At 44.7% G+C, this 14,864-nt stretch overlaps 1 protein-coding gene across 4 annotated transcripts in view; it reads right to left on the reverse strand.

The window, feature by feature from the left end:
- Positions 1-1,567: 1,567 nt before the first annotated feature.
- The window catches only part of dclk1a (doublecortin-like kinase 1a), a 60,277-nt gene continuing 46,980 nt past the window's right edge, over positions 1,568-14,864 (reverse strand). For 3 of the 4 annotated variants that reach the window (XM_023805348.2, XM_023805349.2, XM_023805350.2), the window contains 11 exons: positions 9,563-9,650; positions 9,142-9,311; positions 8,897-9,016; positions 7,817-7,963; positions 6,605-6,738; positions 6,422-6,499; positions 5,901-5,997; positions 5,733-5,813; positions 5,194-5,307; positions 4,392-4,465; positions 1,568-4,249 (listed from right to left, as the gene is read on the reverse strand). In XM_023805348.2, coding sequence (XP_023661116.1) covers positions 4,192-4,249; positions 4,392-4,465; positions 5,194-5,307; positions 5,733-5,813; positions 5,901-5,997; positions 6,422-6,499; positions 6,605-6,738; positions 7,817-7,963; positions 8,897-9,016; positions 9,142-9,311; positions 9,563-9,650 — 1,161 coding nt within the window. In that variant the 3' untranslated portion in view covers positions 1,568-4,191. Of the gene's footprint in view, positions 4,250-4,391; positions 4,466-5,193; positions 5,308-5,732; positions 5,814-5,900; positions 5,998-6,421; positions 6,500-6,604; positions 6,739-7,816; positions 7,964-8,896; positions 9,017-9,141; positions 9,312-9,562; positions 9,651-10,145; positions 14,073-14,864 lie in introns of those variants that run through there. The other variant, XM_072701999.1, reaches the window with a different exon arrangement.

Below are 14,864 nucleotides of genomic sequence, written 5' to 3' on the forward strand. Positions count from 1 at the left end.
CCTCAAAATAACTAAACACACTGCCATTAATGTCTAATGGAGTCGACTGAGCTGCTTCCGGCAACCAAGAAGGATGCCACCTGGTCAACCGCCAAAGGAGCTGGTCGGGGAGTACCTCACTGGATGGAGGCCCTGAGGCAAACTCAAGACCGATTTGAAGGATTACATCACTCAGCTGGCTCAGGAACATCCGGGGATGTCCAGAACAAGTTAGTCCAGGGCTCCGTAATTCCAGTCTTGGAGGGCCAGTCTGCAACACAGTTTCCAGATTTCCCTGCCAAAACACACTTACTAAACCTGGCAATTAGCCAATTATGATTGTGTTTGAGCAGAGAAATCTGCAAACTGTGTTGGATTTTGTGCTGTAAAAATTGTGCCATTCTTTGGATGAGATGTTAAACCAAGGTCCTGACTGTCTGAGGTTATAAAAACATCCTTGGGCATCTTTCAAAAGAGCAGGGGTGGTAGCCTGATGTCTGAATGGCCTTGTGCTCGTGTTTATGTTCCTGGCTAAAATTGCTCACTGTGGCCTTATCAGATCTGGCCTCCTAATCATCGCCTTTATCTTACTGGTAAATTCTCTCCTGCCCCTTCACCACCTTAGCTACTGTGTGGTGAACGTACTGGTGCAGAATGGCTGCTGTCGCATCATCCAGGTGGGTGTTACACAGTGGTGGTGGTTGAAATGACTCCCCATTGGTTCTATAAAGTGCTTTGGGTGTCTTGAAGTGCGATGTATAAGTGCAAATGCAATATTCAGCCATTCATGGTGATGTTCACTATTGCATTCCTCAAAAAAAATGCAACTGGACTTCTGCATTGAGGCTTATTATAATAATGTCAATGAGCCCCATGAAAGTGATTAGTGTACAGCAATGAATATGTCCTCTGCATTTAACCCATATGTGACATAGCAGGGAACAGTATCTTGCTCTGGGTTTCAAACCAGCAATCTTATGTGCCGCGTTTCACTAACCATTACGCCACCACTGCCCCCTGCTTAGCCTTATGCATTTTTGTACATTTTCAGTCTTTGTTCAAATATTTCACTAACATTGGTGCATTTAATAAGAGAAGTATTATGAAGTTTGGCATCTTTATTGTTCAGTATTGTTTTCGCGATTGTACGTCAATATTCTAGGATTAGATGGCTTCATCTTTACAGGCCAAAAACAAGCCTACCCCTCTGGACATCGAGTTAGGAATTTTGACATTACATAACAACCATGAAGCACTTTACAAAAGGCTATGAAGTCATAGATTAAAAATCCACTGTCAACACGCACACACACACACACAAACATAGTGTATACAATATAATAACTTATTATCCTGGGAATCTTATTCAAGTTCAGCAGTTACGTTATCATGCATGTTAAGCATGTCTGTAGGCAAATACTCAGACAAAATACCAAATTACAGTACATGTTGGAACATTGTAAAGTAACACACCGCAAGATCAAAGTCAGCGTACAGAACAGCTATATCTGTTGTGCTTTTTTCTGTCAGAAGCTGGAAATCCCTACTGATGAAAACCTGTACCGTAACATAACCACCATCTTAAATATTTTGAAACAAACAGCCACTTTTATTTATGTATTATTGCAACATGCCAGTTGCAAAATTCATATAATGCATTTGGAATCCCTCCGAAGAGCAAAACTACAAATTCATTGCAAACATTAATGCTGAAACTACTGTACAGCAAATGGCGTGTGGTAATACTCACACTCCTTCTTCGACTCTTGGATTAACTGACGAACATTACACTTGATTGAAATGCAGCTAAATAACAGCATTATACATTGACAAATAGACATCTTTTAGCCGAGTACATAAACCGTTACGTCTGTTCCTAACCAGTAGATGGCAGCACTAGCGCCAGCTTGTACAGCGTGGGCGACCATAACCGCATAGCGATACGCTAAGCAGCGATGAAAGCCTGGGGCTTCATTTAATATGTCCGTTTCATGGTATAATTTCCATCAGTTTAAAACAGCTGCGCTGCTTGTGGGTTACTGCACGGTCAGACTTGGGACAAACAGGTGCGCCGTCGGTCATTTTATTTATTGCAAGTGTCGTAGGTATCACCTCTTCTGGCTTCATTTTGGTTTTTTCCGTCTACAAATAATGTCCTGCTAATAAGTAAAACCATACTTTAATCTATTTTCCTGATTACGTTTACTTGAGTACTGCAGAAGAATTCACAAAATTCCCAATCACGTTTAATAAAAGTATGAAACAGAAAACATCAGCTGGCAATTATAAAATGCTACATGTTCACAGAACTTTGCATAACATTTCTTCCTGTTCTGACCGTTCATTCGCTTCATTTAGCGTTGAAAATTCTTCCACCCCCGCAATCAACAGTAACGGTTCAGTATCCCCACATTGTAATAACAAATTCTCCATATAAACATAACTCAGCTGGCTACTTTAAGAGCGCCTGTGCTTGACCGATCGCCAAATCCATTTACGATCCCTGCTCCACTCAGCCTGCCGTAGCTATCGGGGTTAAGCACGCGAGATGGACAGGCGCCGCTCGGCATACAGTTCACTGAAAGACAGCCTGACACAAATGTAGCAATGTGTTTCGTTTTTAAACTGAATGCTCAGAGAAAACGATAAGCACTGAAAATGAAGACGAACAATTATACGACACAGTTTGACGTTTTTCGCTTGAAATGCCGCAGCAGCACTTCATGGCTTCAGGTACGCGAGCACAGGTCCGACTCCTTCGCGTGCCATTAGGCGTAAGACGTTCGGATAGATCAAGCATGTTGTTAAAGACTCTGTCATGGGCAAATGACGTCATAATCTAGCGACAAACCCTTGAGTGTGGCCTGTCCACCAACATGTTTTAAATATAAAGACTAAGTGGTCAAAAGACAATGACCGTGTGAGAATGGCAACTGGACGTTTTTGCTTTGTATGCAAGATTTTTTACATTTTTCTCCTACATACATATATAAAACGAATAAAATTATATTATATACATGAGATAGACATGTATTATCACAAATCTTATTCTTTTCTAAAGCTTTTTTTATATATATAAACAATTCCCATTGTTTTATAAACCAGTATGCCACAGATGTGAAAGCTGTCTGGTTTCTGCATACTGTTGGCCAGGCACTGAGTTCTGTTTCTGCAAAAACCTGCAAGGTGTCTGTCTGCTACAAGGGGGTGGACCAACTCATGGGAGATATTTTTCTCCCAACATACTAACAAAAGGCCCCAGTTAGTCTGAGTGATTTCTGCCAAACTGGACAGAAGTCCCAGCTGTCATGAAAGAAATGTCCTTGTCACAGCTACTTGCTTAAAGCATCAACTGAAGACAAAATGCCATTAAATCCATAAAAGGTATCCCTTCACAAAAACATTGACAAATGTCCCATATATTGCAAACCATATCACTTATTGCCACTCCATGTGATGTTCTGTATGGTTTGTAGCACACTGAAAAGTGACATATATTGTCAGATCAATTCAGATCGATTATGCATGCTATTACATTGTTAAAAGCAACAATGATAGATTTATAATATATGATTCACTAACATAAAAATATATAAATTTGCCTTCATGTATTGGTACAGCTCTGTTTCCAAGGAGGTTACAGACAGGTCAAGAGTAAAGGCATGATTCTAAAAGATCACAGTCACTTGAGCACCTGCCAAGTGTCAATCTCAGTGAGATTTGACTTAAAGACACTGAATTAAAATAAAGCATTAAAATTTAATTGAAATGATACATTTCCCTTGGGTTAATCAAAATGAAAAAAAGTGAAAAAACTATATATGCTTAAATTAAAAACAAAAAAAAGAAATGTACAAATGAGGCAAATATACAAAGTGGCACTCGGATACAAAGGCTCGCGTACTGTCACATCTCAGCGGATCACCCCGCCGTCGCCCTTCAGCGATGCCATGGCTTCCGCCCACATTCCCTTTCCTGCTCCTTCAAACTCCTCTGTCCCTCTATGCGTCCCCCCGCCCCCTGCCCATCCACCATGGACTCCCCGCCTTCTCTCCTCTTCTGTCCCCCACTGGGTGAGGTAGGGGGAGGTGTCGGGGAGCACTCCAGATGGGCGAGTTGGGCGGGCGGATGGACTCTGTCCCAGTGGAGGGGCTCAGGTTCCAGTTGGCGGTGGCAGGGAGGGAGGCAGAACTGCTGGGTGGGGCATGGACCTCACATCCTGGTGGCGTCCTCATCTGAAAATCTACCCCTCCTTATCAGGAGTGGTGGTCTGGAAAAGGTACATTGGGCAGAGGGGAGAAAAACAGGCCACCTGTCAGCATTTTATAAAGGGGTTGGGGGGAGGGGTGACACTGTATCTGGACATGCTAAGAGAGTCACTAGCACGTCGCCATGGAGATTGTGTATCATACCTTATCCAGTACATTCCTGGGTGTTGGTAGAAGTCCAAGGACCCTGATCTCTGGATGGTTAAGCTGGGGTCCATCTGTGCAAACAGAAATGAGGGGAATTCACTGTACTGTTTTGATAACCATCTCTTGAGCTCAAGTCATCTTTCTGTATTCTCAAGACACTTAACCAGAGCTGCTGTGTGATTATGCCCCCGTCCTCCAGGTGGCAGTGGAGCACCAAACGATACAGAAAGATGTTCTGAACACAAGCATTAGACGAGTCTAATAAATGTCAAAATGTCCATAAACTTATTTGCTTTGGCTCTTTGTGTTTTGGACCCAGTTTCTATATACCTAATTGTTTTCTGTAAATGAAATGAAAAAAATGAGAACATGGCATGCGATGGCAAGACTCCTGGTTTCGCCCACACATAAGAGTTAATACTGCAGGGATGCAGAAGATTTCAGGCCTAATTAAACGAGCAGCGAGTCTGCAGGTGGATATTTGATGTCTGAGCTTTTTGAGAGCAGTTGACAGCACTGCTCAGATTAAGCAATATGCCAATTTCACTGTTTTCTAATAGGCTGTAATTTTCACTAGACAACTGCCTTGTCACATTTGTGCTCCACTATACACTTTACCTGCAACCAAAAGAAGTTCTTGATGAAAACTGTTCAGACCCAATATGAAAGTGCTTCCTAAATCCTAAGATTACATTAGTGTATTTCTCATATATTTATGCTCAAATATCAACTGACTAAATGCTGAAATAGGTTCTGTGCCCTTTCATGTTATTTATGGCTCCCTGGAGGCGGGGCTTACCGTGATGACAGACACTTCAGCCGTGGTGCTGATAGCTCGGGGCCCAGTGTTGAAATGCTTCTTGATCTTCCCAGCAACAGACAACTGGTGCTCATTCTCTGACAGGCCATCTTCCTGTGAGATGTGAAGGGAACACAGGTGAGGGGAGGCGACGCAGAGCACAGCGGGCGGGCAGGCGGGCCGCCATGTCAGGAACACCTGCACCGGTGCTATAACTGTTCTAGTGCCTGTCCCTTATTCCGGGATGGTCGGCCTGCCATTTTTACTTTCACATATTCCTGCATGGCTTAGTTCCTGAGCACTGCGTGTGCCAGTCAGCTCAGTGTTTCCCAATCCGCTCCTCTGGGACCCACAGAAAGTCTAAGTTTTTGTGGTCTGCATGGAAAACAGCATGGAGGGAGCAAAAACATGGACCAACTGTGGGTCCAGAGAACCAGACTGGAAAACAATGAGTTAGCTATACCCCAGCCAACACGGGAGTCATGCAGATCAGTATGTTACTTGTTGCCTTTTCTGGGGTTGTGCCGTGGGTCACTTACGTTGACCCAAGGATGCTCTAGAACCTGCAGGGCTGTGTAGCGCTGGTCCACTTCCACCTGGAGCATGCAGGTGATCAGCTCCTGAAGAGACAAAAGCCAAAGTATGCTACGACTCACACCATGTACATGCACACAACTACACAGACTGGCATATACCAAATCACATACCTTTGCAGAGTCGGACACATTATCCCAGTAGGGTGATGGAAAATCTAACTGCCCCATAAGGATCTGGTCAAAGAGAACTTCCTGATCTTCACTGCTTCTGCAAGAAATAAATTGTGGTCAGATCTTTTATACACAGACACCTGTTTGTGATGAATGTAGAATGAAAACTGTTTTCAGGTTAAATAAAACAATTTTTATTCGGCTTATTCAGTCTCCAGCCCAATGCCACTGCAATACTCCAGAATAACTTGGGACACAGCAGAAGGTTTTTAACTAAAATGAGTCGGGTATCCACACAAATACCAAACAAACTTAATAGAATCAGTTTGTTTGCATGTATATTACTGATGTTCCATAAACAACTAACATTCAATATTCTTCGAATGATAACATTATATTAGTGTTATAGTGTAACATCTTGAGATAATTATGCAGCGCAAAGTGCTGTACTGGCATTGAGTATCGTTCTGGATAATGGTGGCTGCGGAACGAGTAAAGATGGGGGTGACTTGAGAACCCACCCACGGAATGGAGGGAAGCCGCAGAGCAGGATGTAGGTGATGACGCCGGCTGCCCAGATGTCCACTTTGAGGCCGTACCTGCGGACAGATCAGCGGTGAGCAGCAGGGAAGGGCGATGAATAAGGTAGCCAATAGCGGGAGACAGCATGCAGACTGTTGACGGAGAGGAAGTGGCTTTCTTACCCGCTCTCTGCAATGATCTCTGGTGCTACATATGTGGGGGTCCCACAGACGGTGTAGAGGGGTCCGTCCACCACTGTGGCCAAGCCGAAATCACCAAGCTTGAGGGATTTGCTACCATCTTGGTGTTCGTACACCTAGGGTACAGAACAGTGATGGTGATGATTCACACCAAAACAGCTACTGTTTTATATTTTAAGTGTATTTCGCTGTTACACGGACACATTCACAATAACACAAACCACCAAGAGAATAGGCCTCGTGTATGTGCATGAAGATATGTTTGGCACATTCACAGAGCTAGCAAGAACAGTGGGACCCCAGCACAAAGCATTCTGGGTTGCCAAATTAAGTAAAACAAAATCACAGAAAATGTCTCCAATTGTGAAGGTAATGATTAATTTCAGCCAGCATAAAAAATATATGCAAACTGGCAATGAGAGAATTTGATCTCTTGCTAGCAGACAGCCCTAGAAAGCTACTTATTTTTGAAAATTCAGGTCAATTCAGGCACTCAAAATGCATAAGAGATGGTATATGAGTCTCTGAGAGTCTGGCGCTTTTCCGGCTTGTCACACCGGAACAGACGCCTGCCTGTTCCTTACACAGTGACAGTCCCGCTGATCCCTAGGCCTCGCCAACAGCCTGTTTAAAGCAGTGCTTCGGAGCACGAGCAGAGGCAATGAATCATCCCCCTCCTCTTCGCGTGGATGATACCGTGCATGCCGCTGGATTTAGAAGCTGCCCTTTGGTGCTGAGTACAGCCAGAACCAAGTTTATTTTTACGGTTTTCCTCGACCCGCGGGGCTTTGTGGGGGAGTATGGTGCCGAGAAGCCAGCGCTGCCCCCCCCCCCCCCCCCCGCTCCCAATTTCACAGCCATTGACGGGGGCCACCGAGACGAGGGGAAATAACAAACAGACCCTTTCATTTTGTCTCTCAGGAAACTGGATTTTTTTTTCCCTAGCTGTCGAATACAGTTCAACAGAGGTGAAAAAAACAATCCTGAAGCACTTCTGAATTTTACGTTCATGGTTTCAAAGTTACTTCTTGAGAGATGATTTAATTAATATTCATAAGACTGACCCATATATTTGTTTACTGCACAGTTGAATCTTTTATCACTGTAAAGATTTTGACAGGCAGTCAGACAAAAGATAGGAGGCATATAATAGCCCCCCTCCCTCCCCCACACACACACACACACTGGCCTCACCAGCAGGTTCTCTGGCTTTATGTCACGGTGGACGATGTTGAGGCTGTGTAGGTACTTGATGGCGCTGGCTAGGTTGTGTAGCATACCACTGGCATCTCTCTCTGTGTATTTGTTGGTGGAGGTAATAGCATCAAAAAGGTCACCGCCCTGGACAGAAACACAGAATGCAGGTCCCAATGAACAGCTGTGAGATCACTCCTGCGCAGACGGCCAATCATTCCACCTCTACTAGCAGGACTGATGACCAAGCCGAACCCTTAGGTTACTATCTATGTTTCAGTATTTTTTTTAAACACAAACATTTCATTGAAAAAGAGTCACTTGAGGAAAACCACAAAACTTCAGCTTTCACCAAGGTTCCAGATGTTTCCCCTTGAGACCCTCCGCATCAGCCTCAGCTGCCCACCCATCCTCAAGGAATGCCTTGTTGTCTCCAAATCTTTTCAGAGGCTGTAAGAAATATGGCCTATTTTCCCCTTCTCTGACATGTATAAGAGTTCCGTCTCCGAGGCTAATAAGTAGAGCAACAGCCCAAAATAGCTCTCCACTCTGAACAGGCCCGGCTCGTCTCAGGAACACTCATTAAAATGAAAAAGGCTGTCACACAGCGATTCTCCACCCACAGTGCACTGACACATCTCTGCCTCTTCGACCCGAATGTTCATCTCGGTTTGGGATGAAGTAGGATACAGACACACCATCTTCTACAGTGATTACGTTCCATCATTTGGTCTGGAGCGGCCTTGTTAACCAAACCAGGCACTAAAAGCTTCGACTCCTTGCTCGTTGCTACCGACGCACACATGCAGAGATGTTTTGGGCCGAGTGTTGTGCTTAGTGGCGTAAAAACAGGACTTCAGCCTCAAAGGCTGTAAAGCAGCACGGAAGGTAGGACACAGCTAAAATTCAAAGACTGAAGAAGCTGTAAGGACCAGAAGGAGTACAAAAATCAAGTGGTTTTCCTCAGGAGTGACTTGAAAATGATCTTGGAACGCACATATTCATCAGCGTTCCTCAGACATGGACATGGACAGAGGCATCTTATGTCAAGAAAGCTGTGTTGACTAAGGATAACCATACCTTGACCAGCTCCATAACCAGGTAGAGCTCACTGTAAGTGTCCATCTCCTCAATCAGCAGGACGATGTTGGGGTGTTTGACTCGTCGGAGGATCGACACCTCGTTCTGTATCATGTGCTCCTGGGAACGAACAGATTGGTCACGGGCATCAGCCGGATAAATCCAATACTCAGACCGCAAACCGACTTCCGCCTCTTGGGTGGACATGCTCAGAGGGCCACTTCCATGCACACTGCCTCGCATACCTTTCCTCTGCACTTGCCCTTGTTGATAATCTTCAGAGCGTACTCCCTGCCCGTCGAGTGCTCCACGCACTCCCGCACCACAGCGAAGTTGCCATCTCCGATGGTCCTGCCCACCTTGTATCTCTCGGCTATGGAGGCGGGCACTGGGGGGCAGTCATTCATTGCCTCGGCTGAAATGACGACACAAGCGAGGGTGTTAGAGGTCAGTCTCTAGTGGAGAGGGGGAGAAGCTCCTCTCTACCTTTCTACGCCACAATGGTTCCCTCCTTCCCACCCACTACACTCAGTACAAAGTTCTTGTAAATCAACGTCTATCCTTCCTCACCTTCTCCTGAGAGATCTGGGTATCTCACTGTTGATAGAGGACTGCCCCCCCTCTCCTCCACATACTACCACAGTATATTCACTCCCCACCTCTTACCTTCACTCCCTGCACCATCACCTTCTTCTATGGAGTTGGACACCTTGGTAGAGGTAAGAGACAGGGATGAGTTGCTGTCCTGGGATCCCTAGAGGAGGAGGGGAAAGACAGTTAGTGTAATCCTGGAATTAAAGCCGCCTAAACTCCAAATGTCAACACCATGAAAAAACGCCCTAATCCACTACTAACTACAGTACTTCTATCCAGGTAGCTAAGGTAACTAACCTTATACTAGTACTTAGAACTGCACATTCCTCCACTGTGAATGTAGCCTCACAAGAGCCAGTGTAATTTTTGCTTTCAGACTAGCATTTTTTTTTTCCCTGTTCTAAATCTCATTTGCGGCTTATATAGATGTCAGCCGCGAACACAGAATTCTGGTTTCCATGGGAATGGTTTAGGCAAGTGGTGCTAATAATATGTTCACAATACTGAGTCAGCTGGCTGGGTCAGGGCTGAGAGCACTTCCTTTGACCAAATAAGGGCACTTCCTACTTCCAGGTTCCATTTCTGACATGCAAAAAGGTATATCAGCTAATTCAATTCTAAGTTAGCTTAGCAAATTCTCTGTTAGAACACTGGCCAAATTTTACAATTTTACTTTATTATACTGCACATCAGTTTAGAACATAAACATTAATTGAACAATAAAATAAAATAAAAAGGACAATATGGAAACACAAAGAAGCCACACAAAAAAAAACATTTAGATGTAATCCTTTTTCCAATGCTTCGTATAAAAATTGAATCGACTCACCAGTATTTGTAAAGCACTAGAGTGTGTGTCACCTTGCTTTAAGCAGAGTGATGTTCCTCCCCTCAGTGCCTCTAAATGACTGCACTGCCCTGAAGGAATCTGACTGCACCAGGCTCTGAAGGAGCTGGTCTCCAATACAGCTCTGACCAGTCCATGCCAATCAAATCTCTAAATGCTCTCTCAGCCAATAGGCTACATATGCTCTCTGCAGTGTGGGCAACAAAGAAGTAAGTAAAGTGTGCATCTGTTTTACTAAAATAAAAAATTTTTGAGGGCAGAACGAAAAATCATTGGCTCAGAGAGATAACCAATCAGATTGTAGAGGAGGTGTATCTAAGCAAGTAGAAGAGGCGGGACTAAGACATCTGATTGGTTGGTCATCCTCTAGTTGCTTGGATCCACCTCCTCTACAATCTGATTGGTTATCTCTTCAAACCAATCATTTGTTCGGGCCTCAGAATATTTTTGTGTAAGCAAAACTCCCACCAGCATAATCTGGGCAGCAGTGGCTTAATGGTTAGGGAGGCGCCCTCGTAATTGAAAGATTGCAGGTTTGAATCCCTGACCAGCAAGGCACCACTAAAGTACCCCCCCCAAGCACTGCTCCTTGGGTGCTGAATTAGCTGCCCCCTGCTATGTCACGTTGTCATATATGGGTTAAATTTTGTTGTAGTGTGTCAACAATGACAATTAATCGCAAAAAAATTTATCTGCATCCTGTAAAACTACAGACACCCAAAAACCCTGTCCTGTCTTTCACTGAGCTAAATAACAGTGCATCCTGAAAAGGAGGATTTCCTTATCTGCATTAAAATAAGGATCACACACAGCACAGAAAAGCAAAAAATTTTACAAGTTACAACAAAACACACAGATGTTACATGACATTATGGCAGGACAAATGAAATCACAACTCAGGATAAGAATCAAAAAACCAGTGTGAGAAGCAGCAGGAGAATCCTCAGATGATCAGTGTTACATATAAACTGGGTATGTAGAGACAATTATGGGAGCAGTGATAACCAAGTTGGTCCGACAGCATGTTTTTGTGAGAAACAAAAAAGTCTGTACAACATTGCACTGGATGGCAGGGTGTGTTGTCTTTTCTGCTGCTTCTGTGCATATCAAAGGTCTTGCAGATATTACATAGAATCTCCCCTTATCAAGCACACATTATTTGACGAAACACACGTGACGCCGTGATCCATTTCCCGCAGACACATACGGTCATGCTGGTTCACGCATGCACAAAGGGCAGAAGAGTGGAGAGCATGCAACTGAACAGGGAGAATAATGAAGATGAAAGCATGTGCTCTGAAAATATAAAAGCCATGGAGCTGAAATTGTATGTGATGATGGAGGTCTTGGAGAATCATTGTGGGAGGTGTGTGTTTTCTGAGTCCTGCACTGAAATACCGTGACTAGATATTTCTAAGCCTCCACTACGAGAAGAAACTAAGGCAGCAGAATACTTTGAAATCAGCAACCCTTTCATGGTCTAAGAAACATGCGGGATGGGTGAATTCATTTTATATTCCTCTATTGTTTTCTTTTACTTTATTGAGCTTGCAGTGGACAATTACTGGTCTCTGTCACTCATTTCTTTGCAAAAAATGCATTGTTGGAGAGGTTGTGTCTTCGCAGACAGAGTGGAGAGAGTAATGGGAGGACGGGCTGATTTCCCCAACCTCAAAATCAATCATTGCAAATTCAGCTTCAAAAACATTTCAGCTTCGGAAGTTAAGTTCCTAAGCAGGCACAGTCCATAATGCACACAGAAGGCCAAATGCTTCAGTCTAATTTGGCACTCAGTGACAATGTGGCCATTCGCTACTACAGTATTCTGGAGACATTCCAGCGGGGAGCTATATGTTTTACAAATAAGCTCATGTATCACCCACAAGCCCCTATCCCTTCCCACACCACCTCACTTCACCCTATGCCCATCCGCTGTGGATGCTTAACGACAGGAGGTTAGCGAGCAGTGAACACAGGCACAGCCATGGTTAACCAAGCTATCTGCGAGGCAACGACAGGAACTGGCAGGGTGCCACGCTGAGGAGGCGGGCACCTTGCCGCACACCTCACGTCTCACACCTTCTCTCTGCATCCAGGCGCTCTGTACACCCTGAAGAGTGAAAGTAGGCAGGTCTATGTTTACGCCTCCCGAAGAAAAAAACACACCAGTAGCTACCAGACCTAAATGAATTTCCATGAGGAAAGAAAACAAACCACGAGAAAAAGACAAATTAACCTTTGATAGTCGACTACTACTGCTGGCTCTCTGAGGACAGAGAAACATCCAGAATACCTACAGTACATATAAAAGACCATTAATACTGATTAATAAGAGTGAGGAAACCCATTTCAACTGGCTCTAAAGAAGCAGAAGGTTGTTAGCCTTCATTAGATATCGACAAGCGGGACACCCAATAGGGCAAATGAATTCAGCCAACGATCACCCATCTTCTGGGGTGGAACCTTCAGCAACATGAGCAGTGGAACCAAAGACAGAATGAACTAGAACCACAGAAGCTCCTGCAAGGCTGGCAACATTGGGTTCAGCGTGGGCCAACGGGAAGGTGAAAGGAGAGGATGAGTGCTGGGAACCAGAAGGGACATGGACTGACCACAAGCTATCTTCCACCTCGTTTGCAGAGCTTTCTCCTTGCTCAGCATTCTTTGTGTCCTCCTTGCTCCTTGGAGGATGAGGAATGTGACTGCTAAACTACTGGGGACTCCAAACGATTACCGTGGTTGTTATTTCCTGAGTTTGAGAGCTGGTAGTGCATGCTGGGAACCCTTGGGTGTCCCACATTCTCATTCATTCTCTGCAGCCAGGAGCGATGCCATCACAGAAGTGGGACAAACCGGTTCTCCGATGAATGTCTAAAGCAGGGATTCTAGCTACCAAGAACATTTTCAGGACTCAGAGCAGCAGATTCAGATTCATGGCATGACACCAGAAAAATGACCACTCAGATGGTGCTATTCTGGAAGCTCCCGTTTTTTTCCCCCTTTTTCCTTCCAGCATCTGGAGACATCAAAGGAAATTAGCATGAAAGGGAAATTAGTATGGAAACTCAGCAGCCGATGGATGCTCTTAGGGTGGCGGGACACAGAGCTGTGTCTGGCTCACATGCAGAGGAGGCCACCCCCAGCCAGGTTTTATACATCTGGGTGGGAGTCCACTTTCTCCCATGAATCCAATATATACGGCACCATTTTCACCTGCCACAGTGGTGCTGGGCTAGATTTCTGAGCAAAGCCAATTCAAGCAAACACATTTGAGACGCTTAAACGGTTTATGGAACAGTTTACGGCTTATGTAGAGTAAAGCGTCGGCTCTGAAGTGACGGTCTTGAAGGGCTGTGAATGTGATCGATCGGGATCTGCCCTACAATTCTCTGCCTTCGATCAGCTACCCTTTGGATCAGCTATCCATGCTGAACCACTTGAACATAACAGAAACTCTTCCTGTTTAGTTGCATGCTCATCAAGGTAACAGCCAAGCTTTTACAAACCCAACTCCCCTGTATCAGTCTGTATATCCTACTGCGTTTTTTAAATACATACTCTGTACAAACTTATTGCTTTTCATTTTATATTCAAATAATATCAGCTGTGAACTCAGATCCATTTCGAACAAGGATGTGTCTCCTTTCTGGAGCCCAAAAAGCATTCTGGCGACTCCCAATGGCTCCTGTAATGTGAGCTCTATGCTGGGGTTTCAGTGGAAATTCTGTCCTTGTCCTGAGAATACAGAAGGAAGTGCATTAATGCATGCGCGTATACGCGAGTGTGCACGGCTGATCGTGTAACTACACACAACTGCTTAACCGCACATGTCTATATCTTGTTAAGAAGGTGCATAAATGTCTTTGCCAAGGTGGATAAATGCCAATCCAAATCTAAGATTGGTGGAGAAAGAGCTATACTAGGGATTTGGAGGTCCTTGTTTTGAACCCTAATGCAGCGATCAGATAATGATCTTCGCTGAAAATTTCATTAATCATCCTCGAGCACAGAGAGTCAGGTAAACAAGCACTGTGTATTTACCCGCACAGGACTATCAGCTAATAATAATACTGACAGTATTTTATAACATGTTGGTACTCACGGTCCAAATGCATGACAATGAAATATACTTAAATGTTCTCCAGGACATGGTCTCGCATGTGAAACTGCACTGAATCTGCTGCACCCTGTATCTATGGGGATCCATGCACTGCACACACTGCTGCAGCCATACTGCGACTTCTATAGCATGAGTGTGCCTGGTGCTGCCTGCCACCTGCCTGGCCCTGACTAGCCCATTTCGCCGTGGTGGGGACCCGGCAGTCTCTCGCAGGGCTGGTATGGGGGACCGGCTTTGCGGGATGCCAACGTGAGAACATGATGACAGTTACACACAGATGCGGACGGCGCTGAAAGTAATGCTGATGGTGTCTCTGTCGAATCCACAGCCGACATCGTGGCCGACTGCAGCGGCAAATGCAACAAACCGGACCGGTCCAATGATGCGTGTGTGTGAGCAGGTGAATA

This window comes from Paramormyrops kingsleyae, chromosome 18, assembly GCF_048594095.1.
Source record: "Paramormyrops kingsleyae isolate MSU_618 chromosome 18, PKINGS_0.4, whole genome shotgun sequence".
Classification (NCBI taxonomy): domain Eukaryota; kingdom Metazoa; phylum Chordata; class Actinopteri; order Osteoglossiformes; family Mormyridae; genus Paramormyrops; species Paramormyrops kingsleyae.